Source organism: Adelges cooleyi, unplaced genomic scaffold, assembly GCF_023614345.1.
Source record: "Adelges cooleyi isolate 19-005CV unplaced genomic scaffold, UGA_ACOO_1.1 ACOO_flye_CR_arks_rails_tigmint_CR_PRNA_651, whole genome shotgun sequence".
In the NCBI taxonomy this organism is placed as follows: domain Eukaryota; kingdom Metazoa; phylum Arthropoda; class Insecta; order Hemiptera; family Adelgidae; genus Adelges; species Adelges cooleyi.
In genome coordinates, this window is record NW_026096352.1 from 8,975,881 (window position 1) to 8,999,139 (window position 23,259).

General features: G+C 31.5%; 1 protein-coding gene across 4 annotated transcripts in view; it reads left to right on the forward strand.

Moving 5' to 3' along the window:
• The window catches only part of LOC126844259 (hemicentin-2-like), a 261,328-nt gene that overhangs the window by 233,327 nt on the left and 4,742 nt on the right, over positions 1-23,259 (forward strand). For 3 of the 4 annotated variants that reach the window (XM_050582305.1, XM_050582306.1, XM_050582304.1), the window contains exons 8-14: positions 2,458-2,588; positions 3,493-3,652; positions 8,518-8,814; positions 19,141-19,437; positions 19,913-20,167; positions 20,332-20,432; positions 21,565-22,017. In XM_050582305.1, the coding sequence (XP_050438262.1) occupies positions 2,458-2,588; positions 3,493-3,652; positions 8,518-8,814; positions 19,141-19,437; positions 19,913-20,167; positions 20,332-20,432; positions 21,565-22,017 (1,694 nt within the window). The remainder of the gene's footprint in view (positions 1-2,457; positions 2,589-3,492; positions 3,653-8,517; positions 8,815-19,140; positions 19,438-19,912; positions 20,168-20,331; positions 20,433-21,564; positions 22,018-23,259) is intronic. The other variant, XM_050582308.1, reaches the window with a different exon arrangement.

A 23,259-nucleotide genomic window follows, 5' to 3' on the forward strand; every position in this document is an offset into this window, starting at 1 on the left:
AGATATCGTGGATCCAGACACAAAAAACAAAACAAAACTCATCATTGTAAAAACTAAAAACAATAATATCCCTATTTAACCTAAAATGATATAAAATAACTTATTTTAGAATAACTATAAAGGAGGTGTATTATTATTATACATTCACTTAATGCCTTACACTAACTTTAAAGTTAAATGTCTTGTTTAACACATTTGATTGCGCCACAAATTATTAAGAAAAATAAAAAACATAAACTTCAAAAAACTATACATGTAGTGTGTTCAGAATTTTATAACACAAATTATATAACTTAACTGATGCACCAGAAACAAAAAGTGATGATTCCGAAGAAGATGTACTAATTAATTTTTATACTCGAAAAAAAGTTAAGGAACAAAAGGCCGAAAATAAAAGAAAAAAAACACTCAATGCAGGAAAAAATAGTTTATTTGATGTATACTTGAATATATAGTATTATATAGTTAACAATTAATTGGAGTTCTATTTAGTTAATTCGCTTGTTCAACCAATTCTTGTTATACATCTATTATGGGATCTTTAAAGTCAAATACTGGAAAACGAGACAAATCTTCATCGACTGTAAAACCGTAGGCTTTTCTTAATTTAGCATCCAAAACACGTACTTCTGCATTTATTTTGTCACTTTCAGCCGTTTGAGTCATTATAGTTTCTTGGTATTCTTTTACTTTGTCATTCAAAAGTTTTTTTAGTTGATCTTCAGATTTAGTTTGTGTTTCTTTCTTGTCTGTATTTTTATCTGTAGTTACAACTGATGTTTTGAAACTATTGTTGGCTGCATATGTTTGTCCCGGTATTCCAAGTATTTTCGACTTTTTTAAATGATGGAATAGTTTCAATGAAAACATTTTAACGCGAATCCAACTTCTTTAGTTCAACAAATATTTAAAATCGGACAAAATAAGACAAATGAATATCAAATAATAAATTGTTTTACAAAATAATAAACTGTTGATTTATAACCAATGTGTTTAATAGCCAGCTAATAAGTAAACATGTATGTTTTAATTTATAAAGTAAACACTTTACACTTATACTTTTTTTTATGTCTATTATGAAGACATGGATACATATGATAATCATCAAATTAATGTTTGCTTATATTATTAAGACTTTGTAAATTGATCGTTACATGTTAAGAAATTGCTAAAAACATTTTATAGGAACATAAGGTAAAAAATGATTGGGCATTCTCTCCAAAAGTTTCACTATTTGATTAAATTACAGTAAATATAAACATTTTTGTTGTAAAAATGAATGAAACAGTTTGGGTAGTCCACTTTTTAAGCTAGAAAATTTGGATCATATTTTTTCTTTTTAATTTTTATTGAATTAAAACATATTTTATGATAAAATATGATAATATAAAGTCATGATTTAATTTAAGAAGTCGCTGCACCACTTTTTGTAATAGTGGTTCGGTATGTAGGACATTTTTTTTTTAAATCTTAGTTTTAAGTTGAAACTTAAGTATTTATTAGTACAAATAGCTGTTTGGGCGGGTAAGTCACACATAACGACGGGCACGATCATGGCTCCCTCACTGTAAAGTATTTTCGATAAGGTCACAGAAACCGAGGGGGGGTGTCCACTACACCATGTCTGGTGCTCCTTGCTTAAAGATAATATTACAATTTTTTTTTAATTCAATTTTGAAAGTAATGTCTAAAAGTTAGTAGACGGTTAAAATCAAGTGTCCGGTGTTACTTACTTTACGAGGTTAGTAAGCAATGCTTTAAAATAAAAATAAATGTTTAGGAATCAATCGGCTAAAGTATCTAATGTCTGGTATGATATATCTATGTGAAACAAACTTTTTCAAACGTAGTATAATATTGTATGTCTAAATATTAGTCGAATTAGAATCCTGATCCGTTCATTTAGAATTTAATCATCAGAGCTACATGCGGCATAAAGCATTAAAGGTGTATACTTAAGGTTTGGTGGTTTATCAGAAGTTCAAAAATGTAGAAGAGCGATATGTTTATGTGTTCTGTAACGGATACTTAAACACTCAAGAGAAAAAAACATGAATGAAATATCTAAAGGTCAATCTGTATAAATTAAACAGGGAAAGGAGTAAACCTAACTTAACCTAACCTAACGTTTTAATTTTTTAGAGTTAATCAAGTACTATAAATTGAATACAACATTTCAAAATGTGTCAATCATGTTGTCAATATTGAAATTTGTATTTTCAGTTCTATTTGTTTAAGTTGAATTTCTTTAACTGTTTTTAAATTTTTAAACACCTACTCCAAAATTATTTATGTTATTTATCAAGTATATTATGTAAGTAAATATCAAGGTTAACTCAATAACTGTAAGTTTACCACTTGCATCGTATGCACTCTTCAATGTTATTAATTTGCATACACAATACGCCGTGTAAGAATTATATTTATTTTATGCTCATTACTTTTGAAATTTCTCAGATGTGCCTGTCGTCAACTTGGAGCTGGGTAGTAACATTAATGCCAGTGCAATAAAAGAGGGTGTGGACGTGTACTTTGAATGCAACATCAAATCCAACCCGTGGGTGTACAGAGTGACTTGGCGACATAATGTAAGTAAAAATTAGACAATAATTATATGATTGTATTGAAACTATTATTGTACATTTGCTTTAAAATCTCAGTATTTTAAAAAAGGTTTTAGGATGTAGTGTGTATGCTATTACTATTGATTATAAATAATAATAATAATAACTATAAATAATCGTATTTATAATCAATGCTATTACATATTATATAGTACCAGAAGTATTAATAATACGGGATATTCTTATAATTTTGGACATCAATATTTGTACTATAATACTGTTTTTCACTATTTTTGTTTCCCTAGAATTTTGACGTAGGAAAAGTGTAAATGTATCTCTTTAAAAGAAAAACATATAACTAGGTACTATTATGTTTTCATTAATGTAACGGATACGTTATAATACTAGTATGTAAAACATTAAATAATTATTTTAAACTTCAAAATAAATTATAGTTTTGTAATTAACCAAAATAATTTATGATCAAGACTGAATGATATTATATCTATAATTTTAAGTACAGTCTAAAAAATAATAATTACGGACGGTCGTATTTCAGTTCTGTGTAATTTTCGTGATAGTTATACCAACAGTAATAATAATAATACATTCAATCATACTAATGTCATGTTAAATGTTTGTATCTAGAAGGGATTTATACTTCACAAGTATTATAGATTTGTCTGGTCGACTTGACTTCTAAAATTCAGATAAACTAAGTTTACTCGATCACGGTACTACGAGTAATTTATCATTATTATAATATGTCCTGCCGATTAGAATACACTTGACTAACCGTTACCTACTTGTATAACATCTACGATACGTTCCATTGGTCGCAAATACTTACCAAAAGCGATGTTCTCTCGGTAGTTTTCCGGGGCCATAAATAGCCACGATTGATTTGAAATTAAACCGTGTGTTACAGGGAAAGCCTTTGAACAATAATCCGGCGGCGGGCACGATAGTGAGCAATCAAAGTTTGGTGCTGCAATCGGTTACCCGAGACCGTGCCGGAATTTACACATGCGTCGGTAGCAATCAAGAGGGAGACGGCGTGAGCAACCCTGTGAACTTGGACGTAAAATGTGAGTACACGACAACGTCTTAGCTCTTGACTGTGTGCAAATACCGTGCACAAACGTGTAACCGAGTGACATTTCCGGAATAGTGTACAGTCTAATATTTGTATCCTGATTTGGGTGGTCCATAAAAATGTATTACATAAACTCGAAAAGTTTAATCAACAAACAATCATTAGGGAAATATAGTTATAGGTTTTCCCGTTGACCACACGACGATGTGCGTTATTTTTCAAATGGCATTACCGACCACTTGTTCTTGCAGTGTCACCTATGTACGAGTGTTTGTGAATATATTATTATGTATATTTTATGCCACCGAGCGTGTTTAGGACGTTTGCCCGATGGGTAAAGTGTCCGAACGTCCGAAATGGATAGCAGATTAAGTGCGGTCACGGCGCTTTGTGTCATAAAATAATAAATTCGCGCCGGGTCTTAAAACACAACGCGTGATTTTCAATTCAGTTACCATTTGAATAAAATACAAACGACAACTACAATGATCTCGAGAAAAGACCCTGTTAAATGCTCTAAAAGCTGAGACCGACAAGAAACCCTGACATAAGTACACTTCATTAAAAATTGTATTACTTATTGTTTATATAAAAAAAAATGTGTTATCATAAATCGGGTGAAAGGCCCAAGATACAAGACAAGAATACACATTGACTATGCCATGAAACTAAACACACAATTCTAACAGTGAATACATAAAAAATACAATTAATTTATAGAAAAAAAAGAGATCCATCCTGTGCACAACATACAAGACACATTAAATGGTAAGGCTATATATTATGTAATAAGATAAGAAGGAATAGCCTGAATAGCTGAACACGAGAGCGAACGAGGCAGATGGACTACACTAAGAAATTTAGTATAGCAAGTAGGGAAAGAGAATTAATGTTTATTTGATAAACAAGACCGTTTTAAATTATTTAAAATATTTACACACTTGTATATAGTGCGTAAATTAAAATACCAAACAATAGCTAACAAAATTACTAAAATAAAGTACACTTTGCAGGGTTTCGAACGCGTTCTAGTCCGGGTTTACATTTTACTTTTAAACTAAAAAATTATTATTTAAATCAGTACAATATATATTTTTTCGGAACGATTTGTTTCAGAATGAATACATTCAGTAAAAATATGTAATTTTTTTTTTAAAGGAATTTATTCCACACTGGTATAAACAAAAATTGTTTTTAATTTAAGAGTAATATATAAACATTGGCCGGACTAAAATTTAATACTCTTACACGCAGACTGTAATTCACCCCTAGTTATTGTTATAAAATGGACAAACAATTGTACATACATCAATAGAACATAATTTAATTGACAAAAAAAAAACCTGACGGATATTATAAAATGATTTTTGAACTTTCATAAATATATCGGATTTGCATCAACAACATGACGATATTATAATAAATTAATTCGATTTTTTTATAATATTTAGCGATTTGGTAGTGAACTTTGTTCGGTGGCGTCACGAAATGATAAAGTACCACTTTCAAAAATTGAATATTATAGTCTGCTGGATTTACCAACGCACGTCGTAATAGCGCGTTTAGTCTATGAAAAATGATTTATTTTATGTTTTGCATAAACTATAGAACGTGTCGTTTTATTGAAAATATTGTTTTTCGGTAGCTTTCATTCGCCTTTGGGTTTGTCGCTTTACATATAAAAAAAAATTGATAAGTATTACAGTGTCTGTGAATGCTCGGAAAAAGCGCTTAGGATAAAACATAAAATAAGTATTAACAATAATAACGGAAACAAAAAGTATTCGACAAAAAAGCGTCATTCGGTTTTACAGTTATTTTACCACCTAATTTATTCAAAAGTTTATCTCTACAAAGTTAAAAAAAAACAAACGCCATTAGACACGAGTTATTAAATTTTGTATAAATAAAATATTAATATAAAACATCAGTTCTTATTCAGTTGACAACGAAGGCCTGTTAATATATTTTCCAAACTAATAGAATTCATTATTGAAAACAAATAGAAGCAATACAAAAAATACCTATGTATAATAACATACTGAATGCATATACTAAAATAGAAATGTAATACAAATTTTAATTATGTACAACACGTTTCTTAAAAGCCAGACTTTCCATTAAAAACATTTACTTTCTCCATTATTCGTCTTCATCTACCCCTGCGTTGTAACTTAGTAAAACATTATTTATTAATTATTGTTCATTTTTTACCATTTTCTAAATATTGGAAGTCATTTTTCACTCATTTTTTTCTATTGTTCAAGACTACTTGTCTTAATTAGTTACATGTATTATTTATATATGTATTCATTATTGATTTCATAATATTTTAAGTATTCCAGTTATCATTTTAGCTGTTTCCGTTTTCTTCTAATCTTTTACATAACTTAATAACCAACCTTTTCGTTCATCGCAATTATCTTTAAAACTTTACTCACAGTTATATGATGCGAGCTATAAGATTATTAATAACCAAATTTATTATAAGATTAAATTTAATGTTTCCACGTTAAATTTAATACGTTTTACAAATCCAACAATATTATGGTAAAAACTATAGATACCTACCGCTTAGTTCATAATCATTTTTAATATAATGTTATGTAATTATTTTTGTTATTCCATTTGGTGTCGATGAAGGTTTGCCTGTAAAAATAATAGGTTTTTTTATATTTTTATTTATTCTTTGGTCTACACCCACGATCACTTGCTTACCTTTTGATAGATTTCTTCATATATGTAGCCTATAAATCAGAAAGCGTACAATGAGAAAGTACTTTATAAGGCGAAGAAGTATTTAAATATTTTCAAATTTGTTGTCAGTCAAGAAAATGTGACAACGACATTTTTTTACAATAAAAGTATAAAATTTGTAGTGATTTTAATTTTGATCACTTTCAGACCTTATAAATTCTAAAGAGATTTGAATTACACCATATGACTACCATAATTTTGAATTAATAAGAGCTTGTGTGTTTGTTATCTATATAAAATTATTTTTACTAACTTAACTATAATGCGATTATTTCCCAAATAATTTAAGATTTAAAAATTCAATTTTTCATTACAAATGTATTGTATTTAACTTCAAATATTTTTATAAAAAATAAACAAACCAATTATTATTACACTAACAAATATTCGACAATTAGCAAACAATAATTGTGAATACTGCTGGCCATCGTTTAATACATCATAACGGCATGACACTGACTGACGACCCGCCCGGGTGGTGAATTCGTCTAGAAACCATTTCAAGATGGGCTTTCAAGACCCGTTAAGCTACATGATGGTGACGAACGCAATGATAATGTACCATTTGTATGGCAATTTTTTATTACCACAATTATTATTATTTATCAAATATCTGAAAAACCGTCGTGGTGGTGGGTACGTGCGACACCACACCGCTGTTGTGCTGTATTATTATAATCATTATCGTTATTAAGCCCCGGCGCGGCGGGCTGTACTCGACCCAGAAACGTGTAAACCGTCCGTGCATAACTGTTATAATATTATTATAAGGACGATAATATATCATAAGGTGCGGGTAAACTCGTGGAGCGATGAACGAGAAACGTGGCCGAGGTTTTAGGCAAGGAAACCCGAGATGACAGTAAACGAGAGGCGCGTATTATATCCCTGGAGTCCGTGGCCTAGACGACGCGACGTCCACCGGCGGCTGCCGGTATAAATTAGCGTGTTAGCCCGGAGCCTTTGCACGTGCTACTCGAAAAACGGAATTAACGGCACAAAACGGCCATAGAATAGAGTACGCGGGGTCCGGGAGACACAGGTAAAAACATATTATTTTAATATATGCAAACGAATACCCGCAAAGACTTTGCTGAGCACTATGGCTGTTACAGTACGTTGGTGCGTCTCGCTTTGTTTAATTATTTCATCCAAATGTGCTATGAGAAGAAACATAATATAAGACAACAGATTTCGACCAAAATTTACTGCGATTAAGTCGAGGACAACGTTTTTTGAAATAAACGACTGGAAATTATGATTGAAGATCATGTTTAAGCTTTGCGCGATGAAGTAATATCAAATAGTTTGGACTATTTTCTTTTTTTTTCGACGTCAATTTGTTAAGCGGTAATGTTTAAGTAACGTTTCGACATAACACAACACTAATTGGTCGACTTCGAAAAGCCACTTTAGTTCCAACAATACTCTGGGACAAAACGAATCAAAATAGCCACATTATAGGCTGCATAAAAGGAATAACTACATATCTATGTATAATTCGAGGATACAATGTTAATTGGCCATGATGAAAGTACACAAAACGTCGAATAACATTATCAAGCTTAAAAAACTCAAAAGTCAAAGAAAACAAAAGTATAATATAAATGTCTAACTCACCTCTTTTGTCGAAATTGTACGGTAATGGAAAAGACGCAAAGAGATTGTGCCATTAAAACGATTTGCAACAGTGACTTTGAAAATAATTATTCGAAATATCTTTTAATTGTATCCGAGACGTAGTTAAATCGAGTCCCATAAAATTCATAACGATAATGATGAACTTTTTGTATTTATAAAAGTTTTTAAAGTCTTCTTTCCTTCACTCGAAGTCTTGAAGTAACTACTTGTTTCTATGTTCCACGCTATTAACACGCTTTTGATGTTTAAGGGTACAGGTTTACTTAAAATACAATTTTATTTGTATATTATAAAAATAAAAATAGATGATCTTACTTTAAGATCTATAACTTCTCAAATACAATGATACTACGAAATGTATACATTTTTTATATTGACAAAAAATAAAAATCATCCAAACCAAATTGTACGTACAAAATACATTGATAATTTTAATTTTAAAAACTACTTTTTTTTCAGTTGCTCCTATTTGTCGACCAGGACAGGAAACCGTACAAGGAGTGGGCAGGCGTGAGGCGGCTAAAGTAGTGTGCGAAGTGGAAGCCAACCCTTCGGACCACTTAGAGTATGTTTGGAGATTCAACAACTCCAGGGAAACCGTCCGATTGGAACGCGACCGGTACACCGAAGACGGTCCTCGCAGCACTGCCGCATATACCCCTCAAACTCCACTCGACTATGGCACCTTGATGTGTTGGGCAAGTAACGAATACGGCAAACAGTCTACCCCATGCGTCTACCAAGTAATCGCAGCTGGTAAGTAGATATAATTTTAAAAAAACCTTTAATATAAAATCGTCTACTTGAGCACGTGCTGTGTGTAAGTTTTGTTTAAGCAATTTTACTGATTATATGCTATGGTTAGTATCCAATAAATGTTATGCAACTGGAGAATTGCGTACTTGTTTTTGTTCCTTACATTATGTTCTTTGAACCCAACCACAATATTTAATTTTGTCTGACCTACAGAGCATTTAACACGTTTTTTTACATAGTAATTTATAAATATTTGATTATTCTTTTTACCCTAATTTTATCTTTGGAGCTACCTAAGGAAGATTTTAACCTTTGAAATACCCTGAAAATAATTTCAGCAGTTACCATTTCACTTGACATTACTTCTCGTTAAATTAGAATAGTCAATGTCTTAGTAAATTCTAACTAAATTATAGAAATTGCTTCTTTGAGTATTGATTTAAATGAACTGATTTACTTAGATTAAGTATCTAAGCTGTTTTTAAAATTCTATAAACTCTCTGTTTAAAACATCTCATTCATTTTGAATATAAACAGATTATAGAAACTATAATTTGTTTATTGAAAAATTAATTTGATCACCTCAGACAAACATAATATCAAAAACATTATAATTTAGTATTAAATATATAAAGGCCACGGGGAAAGAAGGGTAGTAGTGCAGTTATGAAAATTGTTCAGGAGAGCAAAAACAAAGTAAGTTTGCGCGTATATGTCAACCGTTGTTAAAGCGCTAAGTTGGCCCCACTGTAACCTCTCTTTCACCGAATGGATTTAGACATTTAATAGTAGGCCCAATATACCATTGACTGGTGTCATTATCTAGAAATTTAAAAAATAGACTACTACCTTTCATCCACTGTCCCCTTCATATATATATTAAGTATATTAAATACATTTTATCTTTCACAAGCATCATTTGTTGGTCTGTAATAAAATTCACATTATTAAGTGTTCATAACAATAATGTTGAATTAATAATGGTCAAATCACAAAGAAAATTATATCTCTGTCCGTAAAAAATATAAAAGACACATTAAAAATATAATTTACTAATGAAGTTTGTGTATCTTTGACTTCCAAAAAGTAGTAATTTTAACGTTAATGGATAATTTCAAGGCTACTATGTTTACTAGAAGAATTATATGTTTCAATGAAAGTTTTGTTCCAATTGGTCCTAAATCAGACATTAATTTATTGGCTATTATTCAAAATGAAGATGTCGTTTTTAGCAGTATTTAATTTTAACAAAAGAATGGATAAACATATTATATGGCTTTAACATTATTTTAACTGCTCTGCACAAAATAAAAACAGGTGCTAATTAACTTTTTTGATTTATTTAATAAACTCAGAAAACATTAATGTAAATGAAATAAGTTGATATTATTTCTATCCAGGTGATTCCTGGGAATGGTATTATATTAAATGAACCTGTGTATCGTATAAGCTATCTTATTGTTCCACGCTGAGGAGGAGGAGTGGCCGAGTGGGTAAGACGGCAGTGTGTTAGCGCCCACTGTCGCCGAGCCGGTTCAACACTGAGTTACGGGCCCAGATATTGATTCGGTATGACATACTAAATTACAGAGCTATGTACACAGTTGTCGAATCAGAGCTTTTTTAAAGAGTAGGTACAAATAATGTACGTCGAAAAATAAGAAAGCTTTTTGGATAAACGGGTTCATTTCATATATCATTCGAGCTGCGTACGTATAAACGGTTAGTCATAAAAACTATAATATTATTCTGCAATTTCCATAAAATTGCGTTTCGCTATGGATTTAACGGCACTCATTACTGTCATATTTTGCTTTGTCTCGTATACGTTTGAATTTGATAACGAAATGGAAGAGAAGGAATATTATTTCATACAGTTAAAACATACGGCCGACCTAGATTTTGGACACGGAAAACTCTACAACAAACCTAACCTAACTAAAGAGTTCGAAGACATGACACTTGATGATTTGAAAGCTATTGAATTTACATTATTATATGAATATATTTAAATCGTTTTTGCAATTAGAAACGAGACCGAATTTGACCGCTAGCGAAATAGAGATGTATTCTTTTGTAAAAGAAACACAACGTATGCTGACCGCAATGCATAACGTTGAAAACAATAGTACTGCCAAGTACATCATGTGGGCGTATCTAGTGTTTACAGAGAAAATTGCTAAAATCATGAGGCATCCCGAAAAATACTATAGGGGTGTAATGACACCAGAAACAAGTATAATAGCAACCTCTTTTTTGTCCATTGTACAATATATTGAAGAATTCATTCAAAGCCCAAAGTGTAAACTTTTATCCTATAAACCAGACGAAGTGTTTAGTAATTGGCCGATACATGAGCGTCACACTATGGATTACCACAAATGGACCGAGAAGCTAATGGATGCCCGAAACATCGTACTTAAACAATTAGATTACAACAACAGCAAAGGTTTTAGTTCGATGGACGACAAAGCGTATTCAGTGGATGTAATGCGTTTAAAAGGCGTGTTCAACCAACCTGACATATTAAACTATTTAATTAGAAAGTTGCTCGTGAATAGTGATTGGAGTGAAGTGAAATTTAAATCTCAAGGGTTGTCGATTCTCCCTGAAAATGTAGATTGTAATTCACTGGCGATCGATTTGGTAAGTTTCAAAGAACTGCAAGAGACAATTCAAACCGACTACTTCCCATCTCTGGTCCAACAAATAAACAATTTGATAAAATTCCATTCGAACTTCATCCAATTATTAAAAGTTATCCCGTTACAACTGATTAACAAGTATCTGTTAACAATAATGAATTCTGCTGATGAAGTAATTCCACCAATACTGTATTTTAACCAGGAAATAGCCAATCAACTATCGGTCTTAGTCGACATTTTAGATTTCGCACATGACGAAAACTTACTAGAGTTAGTTCGATTCTTTAATGAAATTTCAAACAGTGGACGCCTAGACCTAAGCAAGTGAGTAACGCTCAAAAATCATTAAACACAACACTTGAACATATTGGAAAGCAACTATTCGACGGGCCAATAATAAATAATATTACATTTGAAGCGGCCAGTATTTCTGCCGGCTCAATAGTACAACCTGAAAACGGGACAACTGAAAAGTTACGTGTTTTAGTAAATAACATTAAAGAGATCATTGAATACATAAAAGACAATATAACCATTTTCGTTAACTTCACGGGGATACATTCATTTATCGATATTGAATTCTCAAAAGAGTTTTTAGTATTACAGGAGGATGAAGCAGCCACGCCAACATGAAATTAATAAATTTAACGCATTTAATAATATAATAATAATTATACAATAACATAATGGTTTTACGTTCACTAAATGTGTTAACCTATTCATTTTAATTCACAAATCAATACAAAATGTTTTTGAAAAATGTTTACAGTAGATTATTTACCATACTTGTACGTTAACCTCGATAAGAACGGAAATTCCATTATGAGCCATAGGGGTATAAGGTTAAATTGTATTCGATTTTGTCGAAGCTTTTTAATTCTTTCATCACAGTCAAACAATAATATTATGGTGTTTTCCTACTTATTTCTGCTGCTAATATCTGTAGTAAATAGTAGTAGTAGTAGTAGTAGTAGTAGTAGTATGTGAGTAAGTAAGGAAGGTCCAGTGTTCACTGTTAAAAATACAATTGTCGATAAAAGCATTGAACCTGTTAATAATTTATTATGCGCATACAAATTATATTAAGACTATGCAAATTTTCATAGTCACCTATTTATCGTAATTAACAGTATAATGACTCTGCTGGGTCACAGTTCAAAAAATGTGCTTTTTTGTGATATATTTTTTTGTGTCTTTTCTTAAAGTGTCTACTTAAGGATCCGAAAATGTGTGCAATTTCTACTTTGGTGGCTCATAGGCAAAAAATGTTAACTTCTTTTTCCCCAAAAATAAGAAATAGACATTTTTTTCTTCAAATTTTTACACCCTTTTCAGAAAAACATGTTTTTGAAATAATTTTTAATACAATAATCAAACCAGACATAAATGATTTATAATTACAAAAAAAAAAAAAACAATTACCTAACTTAAATTTGTAAAATTTAAAACCAATAATGTTTCTAATGAGAAATTCGGTTTTAAAAAATGTTGTTTAGAGTAGCATATTTGTTTTAATGTTTGTACGTAGTGCATACGTGTTCAATTATTATTTGTAAGTACAACCGTTTTTTTTAAAAATAATTTTAAATAATTTAAAGTTGCACTTTAAAACGTTATAGATTATGAAACACTTATACAGGTACACAAAAAATGATTCAACTTTAATTTTGAAATCGAGAAAAACACCTGATTAGTTTACATATTTTTCAACTTGTAATAATTCTTCAGAACTGTGATCCCCCCTCCCAATATGCTCCGCTATCACTATGCCCCGTCACCACTGTACTGGTTTCTCTAATTTTGCTTTAAACATTTCTAGACCCACCTTTTGCTATCAAGCAAATACAATATTATATTTGTGTATAATCACAAATGTTCTAAAGTTTAATACAAACATGTAGTCATTAAATATATAAATCAAATATATAACATAATCATTGTCTATGCTTTTTAACATAAAAAAGAAAAATTAAAATATTTGTGGGCGAAAATCCTAAAAGAGTATGTCTGATGCGAGGATATTTTCAGCCTATGATTTATTATAACCTGTACTATAATTATTAAAAATTATATCCACGAGTGCTTACACAAATGCAAAAAAAAAAGCCAGTACAATGGGGTCGGGGCATAGTGGGGACGGAAAGGTCACAGGTCTACAGATTTTATTATAACTGAAAGTGATAAAATCGATGCGAATCTGTAGTATGTTCAAACCAGTTATAGCGGTTTAGAAGATATTGTGGGACCATCAATACTTAAAATTTAATATTTAGTCTTGTGCAGGGTGAATGCGATAAGGGTTGATCCTCTATCTATAAAAACGTACTGTCATAGTCACCTATATATCGTAGTTAACAATATAATGAAAATATTTTCATTACCTGTTGATTCACTCACTCATAGCAACCTAGAAACTGACTACGGCCAAAGTGTAAATTTACCCTATTTTTGGGGTTTTTCCTTAATAAAAAAAAATTTGACTACAGATTTTTGAGAAAATATTATATTTTATAGTTCCATAGTAGGTAGTAGACCTTCGGTCTAATTTTCAGATCTAAATTTCTAAAACTTTGCTTGAAATGTGAAATAAAGGAAAAAATTCTATCCCTTCTAAGGGAAAGGATTTATGATATTTTTTTGGTTTGTTAATGTTTATCGATAGTACTATATTTGAAGAACAATTCATATAAATTTGGAACATTTTCGACTATTTTTAAAATAGTTATAGAGCATCGTAATTTTAAGTTACTTGGCTTTCGATCTATTGAATGTTCAAAAAGGCAGTTGGGAAAATATATTTAAATAACTTTGTGCCCAAATTATAAAATAGTATGTTTAGTGCGAGGATATTATCAACCTTTGATTTAAAAAATATTATTTAAAGATTTAACATCACTATTAAATAAACGCTTTGATGCGGGACTGTACCTAATGGTAAAAATACAGATATTGGTAAAAATCATTGTACCTAATAAAAATAAAGTTCTTAAAAATAGTTTGTTGTTGTTGGGGCAGGCGTGGATCTAGAAATAAAATTTGGGTAGAGAGGTCAAGTTTGTCAAGGTAAGACAAAATACTTATCTTAAGAAATAATCGTAGTATAATAATAAATAGTAAAAATGACTTTCGTAGAAATAATTTTTTGGCGTTTCTCTAACTATTTTCTCTATGAAGGATGAAGGACCGACTTTGATTGGTCTATTAAAAAATTAGGAATATTTATTTAAAAAAATGATAATGAAGTAAAAAATATAAACATTTATAAAACAAAAAATTAAAAAATGGCTTTTTGGCCCGCATAGAGAAGACGTTAAACTTGATAACAAAAGAATGTTCCGTTTGGTAGGCACTTCAAAAGTTACTTTGCGTTTTGGTCATTATTTGTAAAAAATTTGGCGTGTTTCGATCCAAATATATAGTTAATAATCAAGGTTGAGGCTTTGCGACTTAGCACTTAAATAACATTAAAATGTGTGCTTATATACAGTTTACATTAAATATGTAAATTTTAAACTAGGATCTTCATAATAACGTTTAGAAAAACCAATAAAAGTCGTATATTCTACGAATATTTCCGTGTCCAAAATCGAGGCCGGTCGTTTGTTGTACTTTTTTAAGATAGTAGTCCATCTCTTTAATTTTACTATCAAAACCAATCGTACACGAGACGAAGCAAGTCATGACAATTAGTGTCGTTAAACTCATAGCAAAACACAATGTTTTGGGACTTTTAGATGTATAGTTTCATTGATATCAACAACCGTTAATACAAACGCCGTTTGAATGATACATTTAAAGAACCGTAGTGCTTATGATTTTTCTTATAATTTCACGAACATTGTGCGTACTTCTAAAAATGTACCTTGTCCAACACCTGTGTATACAATACACTATGCTTTATAACTGCAATATTTAGATATTTAGTATGGCAAAAAGTATCAGTCTAAAATGTTATGCAAAATTTTAAATTTTAACAGAAATATATAAAATGTAAAATTTATAGAAAACGATAGAAGAGAATAAACGAGTGAAATACTCGTTTAGCAGATCAATCTTTTTTTTTCAACTTTCATTTTACGTTTAAAATAATTAGTTGGAAAGTAGTTAAATAGCTAATAGATAAAACACAGCTTTTTTAAATAATATTTAACTAATGATAATGTAATATAATAGCACTCAACAATAATCTCTCCTTTGCTAATTCTATAATAATTATTTTACGGTTTACCAATAAACAATATTCCATTTTATTCAATCAAATTTCCCAGTTAGATTCGTTTAGTCATATTTTGGTTATCCTAAATAATGGCATAATGCTAAAATATTTGTTTGATATTGTTGGAGATTCAATATTAGTAAAAAAACATACGTTGAAATATAACCATGGATGTATCTCTACGACTCAGTAAAAGTGACTACAAAAGGGCTTATGTGTGCGTTTTGAAAAATGGTTAATACAAATTTTTCATTTGCTTTCTTTTTTTACCTTAGGCATACATGTTGTACTCTGTAAACGACTTAACTATAAATTTAAACTATCATATAAGTATAACAATAACAATAACGGGTAACAATAATTTCTTAGGTTGGAAGTTTATCGTGGTAAAAAAATTCATGCTTTACACGAAATGTAACATGCAAACATTTTCACAAAAATTACAGTAGATTACCGTCGGCCTCTAACATTGAGCACATTACCAACCAAATGAACACCGAGCCAATGACAACTGTGAAGCGAAAAGATCCCCAAACTGAATGTAAAAGAACAAATTCCATTTCAAGACCCTCATAATACATTTCCCTGAACTCATACATAAACCATAAGGTTTCGAGTTTAAGTTTTTGAACATTTTTAGATTGAAGTAAAAACATTTTATAAAAACTAGAAAAATTGTTGTGCTTTTTTTAAAAAAAATGTATTGATTTGTAAATTAAAATTAATCACTTAACAAATTTAAAGTAAATATGTATAGTGATTATGTTACATTAAACTTTTGTTTGTAAAATGTTTCCAATTTCTGCAATCTAGTAAACTCTTCTGAGAATATCATGTCAATAAATTAATGTATCCCCTTGAAATTGACGAAATAGGCTATATTTTCTTCTATGTATATGATGATTTCTCTAATATCATTTATCGAACCGTATAGCTCTTCAGTTGTCATGTTATCAGTTAGTACCGTTGAGGTGAGGTGGTATTCACGGCCGACTGTGTTGTTCCGAACTCATCAAACATTATGTTATTTATTATTGGGCCGTCAATAAATCGCCCTACATTATACACAACGCACTTGTTTAATTTTTTTTGAAATTTTCTTACTCTACGTAGACTCAGACGTCTATTATCCGAAAATCCAAGAAAGAACTGAACAATCCCTGTTCAGGTTTGCTAATGACAAATTTTCGACAGCCGTAAGACTTTTTTATGTCAAAATTTATCGGTTTCACTTTTCCTGTTTAAGGGGAAAATATCAAATATAAATGCGAAAAAATATCTAGAACGCGATGGGTTTGCGACCTACTTCAATTTGTCTTAATACAACGGTCTACGTAGGTTTTTGTTAACGTATTGTTGTAATCCGGTGTTTATAGAACAACTTACTATTAGTACTCTCTCGTGTACACCCTTAATAAAAATAAAAGAGAAAAAAAAATCGATATTTCAAAGTTGCCGGTCTACAATTGCACATACGTGCACTGAACTTCCGTAACATAGGAACGCGATAAATTTCAATTGAAATAATGGCTGGAAAAACAAAATTGAAAAAAGGGACGGCAGCTGAGTACAATAATAATGTATACGGTCGTCGGAAACGAAAATAAATGGCACCGAATACTGTTGAGAAGTGGCAGTGCGACTGTGGCAGGTCTAAGTGCAGTCTACAGTGGGCGAGTATACTGTAATAAAAAAAGGGGTGGAGGGATTTTCATAATAGAACACCACCGACGGGCAGTGTACAGAAATAATTACAACCGTAATATGAATGAATACTTTCAATCAAAGTCATTAAGTCATTATAGTTTTCAGTGTTTAGACTGCGGAGAAGAAGTCATTCTCTCCATAGCTATTTTTTTTTTGTACTAAATTAAATTATAATACTTAGAATAAAGACTGTCAAACATACAAATGTTGAAATTTTTTTAGGATCATTAGCAACCAAAAATGTAGCATAGAAATTGGGTTCAATTCTCAATAGCTGTTGAGAAATTACTCCTTTAATCATACCTACCTTTATCAAAATGCAATAAATATTAACTCTAAAACTATTTACGTCAGAACAAATCTGATTTCACTAACAGAAAAAGCATTATTTTACTTTAGGGCTAAATGTACTATAATATGTGGGTTTCTTTTAAATTGGTTAAAAAAAACAACAATTTAAGAGTTAATGAAAAAGCATATATTTGCAGTTATTTGCTATAGCACAATAGTTCTTATTTAACATTTGATAGCCTGAATGATAAAATATAGTTAATATATTGATCTCTAAAGTAATTAGCGAAGTCAAATGCGCAAAATATCAAAATGGTTCTGAAGGAGAAAAACTAAAGCATTTCCTTGATATCAATAAAAAATAAAAATAAGAATATTTAGACTCTAAATATCTCTGTTTACGTCACTGTTATAAACACAGTCTAAATATGACATCCAATAGGTTACCCCTTTCCCCCTCGCCGCTTCCTTAAGATAATCAAACAACGTATGCCCTTGTTTTCAACTCATTACTGCTATAAAAACATGAATGAATCCGTATACAAGATCATATTATTTCGACGCTATATATATAAACGCAGAGAAATTTCAAAAATAACAATAATAGTCCTAACATAATATTATTATTATTATTATTATTATTATAATATGGTGTTTCCGGTATCCGATTTCTGACATCCGACCAAACAAAACCAAAACAAGCCTTTTGTGCAGCCGCTCTACTTGGCGTTAAACTTTGACAAAATACTGTCGTCGCCAAACATTAGAGTAGACGATTTCTCCTGACAAAACTTACCAGCATAAAGAAGAGGGTAGCAGGCATTTCTCCGACCACAAAAGCGCACTTATTGGACGCGTATAGTCAAAAAGATATTTGTTCCGTCTACGGATACGGTTGAGCAAGTTAAACAAACTATCGAAAAATAACTAAAGTCTTGTTTTCGAGTTTTGCCTCAAAGCTAAACCATTTCGAATGCTTTTTCAATTCAAAGAAATTGTTCATGCTGAATCAAACACCGTTACTTACAGTAATATTCTAGACCAATTTAAAGACGGCTAGGAAGTTCATCTCTATACAATATACTGATGCACACCAACATTTATTTCGATGGTTATTTAACATATAATTATAAAAAGATGATATAAAAAAACAAAAATAGAAATATCCTTTTCCTACGTCTTAAAGTTGAAACGTAGTAGGTTAAATATTACATGGTTGGTGGCTGTTGGAAATTTGTTGGTACTTAAAAATAGGGTTCAAGTAACCTAAAAGTATTTAATCAAGAATGGTATAACGACGGCTAGTGTGCAAGTGTGGATAATACATTTTACACCGGTCTTACTTTTTACAATTTTATTATTTATCGTACGCAAGAAAAAAGTCACATAACTAACTTGTTAATACATTAAGTGGCGGCCGCGATTGCAAGTATTATACTATAATTTGCATTTTGCGTGTTAATTCAGGACGACCCGATAGTGTGGAAAACTGTACGGTACAAAATCAAACGGCCACTACGCTGACCGTGCGATGTCAGCCTGGCTTCGACGGCGGACTATCACAGCGTTTCGTGATGGAAGTATACGACCGACACGCACAGACTTTGGCCGGCAACGTGACGGCGGATGAACCCAAATTTACCGTGGGAGGCCTCAAGTCCGGAATAGGGTTCGACGTTAGTCTGTATGCTTACAATGTTCGAGGTGCGTCAGATCCGGTTCAACTGCACTCGCACACGCTAAAATCAGCCGAGAAACGCACCGGTATGTCATTATATTTTAGCTAATTTATATTATAAAATATGAACAGAAAGCCAAAGAGAAACCCAAGAAATAACCTTATATCAGGAACAATTAAATATCTGTTTTTAAAAAAACTAAAACCTCAGTAAGATTTTTTTGTAAGATAATTTATTAGTGGGCTAATGTAAAGCTTGTCGTTTCTAGGATGACAAGCGTGGTGGCTCATGCCCCCTATAGTTATTACAAGTTGAGCAACCAATATTATTGGCCAAGTAATCGTGTCCAAAACATCCCTATTTCTTTCTTTTTTTTTTTTTTGTGGCCAATATTGTAAGTCAGATTATTCGAAATTAAATAAACTTTGCAATTTCTTTTTTCTCGCGCTTTAGCGTATTTGTTTGACAAATTACTGTGATCCACTTTTCTTCATTTGTAAAGTGCTCTTTTCAAGTGTACTACGCTAAACTTACTTAATCAATTGGATTTTTGTGTTTAGCTATTTCGCCTGCTACTAAATTCACTCCCATGTTGGCCGTCATTGTCGTTGGAAGTATAGCGTTAGTGTTGACGATTGCTTGTGTTATCGGTGCAATCATTGCTTGTCAACGTAAACGATGCCAGACACGTCGTCAAGAACGTGAAAGATCTGCTGACGAATCAAAAACCGCCATAGGTAGCGTGAGTGACCATCGATCAGAAACTTCAGACGATGGTTTGGACAAAAACCCGGACATCATACCCCATGACAATGGTATCTAATTAATAAATATATAAAATAGTTTTAAAAAATCATTCAAATATTATTACGTTCTATATAAAATATAGTGATTTCTTTTAGACCTATGAAGCATTCAATATATTTTAAAACCCTTACAGTGTTTTTTATAATTAGATTAAAATTTGTTTTGTCCACAGAATATTTGGATGAAGAAGAGAAGGCATTTGAAAGACTCAACAGCAATCAAAATCGGTTGTATTCGTCTTGTAACGCTGAACAGGATCCGTGTAAACAACAGGTAAAATGTTGTACATGTATAACTTTATATTTAAAGACTTGAAAAATCTATAAGTTTTAAAACACTATAGCGAAAACAAACTTCTTATGACCATCATGGCCAGGTTATATTAGATTAAAACCTTGAAAGATGTAAATTTGAAAACGTTTTCGGCTTTTTATATATCAATTGTCTTAGATCAAGAATGGCAAAGTGACTTTTTGGCAAAAATGAGTGACACAACTAAACATTAAAAAATAATACGTACTTATATTTTCTTTAAAAAAACTCCCAGAGAATTTAAATAGTTATAAAGAGTTTTGTAAAAATTAATAATCGGAAAATTGATTACATGGTAGTAATGTTTATGAAAGGTAATTGAAACTGCTTTTTTTTGTTCTCTTATAAGTTGTTGAAAATGAGGAAGGTGCCGTTGCTTCTTAAGAGATAATAATAATTAATACTTAGCCAAAAACCAACAAAAAATTAAATATAAAACGGTCACACGACCAATAATATACTAATAAATAAATAAAATCAAAATCATTTGGCAACTCAATTTTGGGCGTTCAAAGAGGATCTAAAATGGCAAATTATGCGTTCAATATCTAAAACACTTGAACAATACAAAATTATTCACGAAGTGGGTAACCGCACACATAACAAAACCACGGACAACGTAGGTGGTTTCAACAAGGGCAGCAACAGGAAAGTAACAACTCACACGACATCAAAACTTTGAACGTATTGGCTAATATTGCCCGGCTTGCTTCCAAACAATATATTATATAATACAATTTTTATTACATAATAGAACACTCAATACTGACAAACAAAATGTAACAAAAAAAACGTATAACGACAAACCAACAAAAATAATTACTGAGCAGCAAACAGACAACTATAGAAAATATGATATGGAGACCGTCGACCGTAATCAGTAATAATTTACTGCTTTTTCTCCGTTTATTACTTCTAACACGTTTAGATCTTTGTCGTCGACGTCTCACATTTCTAACTGTCCGCGGTTTTATCCTTTCGATCGCTACACGTATCTTGACTAGCAGCCATATATTATACTGTTTTTTAAATCTTCAGTCAAAGTATGACAACGTATAATTAATAGTGGTAATGAAATATACTTTTTTCTTAGACTCGGGGAATTCCACAGCCGCAACAACAACAACAACAACAGCAGCAGCAACAGTTGCAACCATTACCACAACAGTTCCAGTACGGAGACATGGCCGGCGGTCCAATGCAGTCGCCACAGCTTCAACCGCAGCAGCCCATCGCCGCTGCCATGTACCCGACCCTTATGTGTTCGGTGCCGCAACAGCAGCCCGTGTCCATATTGCGGCATGCCAACGACCCCCACGGCGTGGTACAGTACGTGCCCGTCGAACAGTCCAGGGTACTGCTCAACCACCACCAACAGCAGCTGCACCCTCATCATGTCCTTCTCCACCACCAGCAGCAGCAGCCGTATCACACACAGATGCGCGGTCCCGGGCCCAACGCCATGGGCAACCGTCAATTCCACGACCGGTCCGTGGAGATACCGTTGTTGTTGACACCGCCCGCGTCACACCAGCGCGAAAGCACGGTATAGCGACGAAACGTATACACAAAACGAGCATGATTTTCCCGCTCCGTTATTACATAATATTAGTATATTATACCTATTACCGTTATTACCATTAGATTTATGATGTACAGCCTATTTAAAACATTTTCAAAAAAAAACGTAGCTACTAGAATTCATTTAAATTACCGCGAGGTATTTGTACGTTTATCTACTGCCAATTTTACAATAAAATGGGTTTGTTGTACGTTATAAAACCAATACTAACGCTGCCATTGATTACAAATATTTATATATTTATATATTATATATACCTTATCAATTTTATTACAACATGCTTTGTGTTTTACTTTTTTTGTACAGCTTCATGTATTTGCTCTCACCGAATGTGTTTGAAAATTAAACCTAGTTTAGACATGACACCTTTATGGAAGAGTTGACGTTTAGAAACGTACCTAATAGTTTTACTTAATAAAAATATATATTTATAGTTTCCTATTGGTTTGAATTTGGCATTGCGATTATTCTAAATAACCGTAATTGGAATAAGAAGCTCGATCGTCTATTTTTCTAAAAGTTTAGAAATACATCAACATAGTAAGGGATTTATCATAGGAGGATACGAAAATATCTGAGTGAATAGATACTCTATTTCGAATAAATATAAACACTACTTAGGAAACCTGTCATGTTCTCCGAAAATTATTTTAAGCATATTAAAGCCCACTTCGGTTTAGTACCTACATTCTTACAACATGTACTTAAACCAAATAAATATAACTATAAAAGCGTGCGCTTGTCAGTCTATATTATAATGAAAATAATTGAATTTAAGTTGAGCCGTTTAAAAACCCATACGTTAGATACGAAAAGCCTACGAACTTCAGAAAATTGAACAAGTATTGATTGCCATCAATAAATTTGTTTTTCTTCCAACGTACCTACCAACCGGTCTAACGATATGAATATAATGGTACCTACTCCGATCGTTATAATGATATAAAACCTGATTTCATTTGCTCAGCATATCTGCTAAGAAAATACTATCCTAATTTTTGTAATTATTTTGAACTTCAAATTAGTTGGCATTCATTAAAAAAAAACGATAAAATTTAACAAAGAATTACATTGAAAGTCAAAAAACAAATGAAAAAAGTGACAAAATTACTTAGAAGATATACTTTAAGAAGTTAAAATCCGTTTTCAGATTCTTGAAATTAGTATTAAATCGATCGGTACGTTGAAACAAATACCGGTCTATTT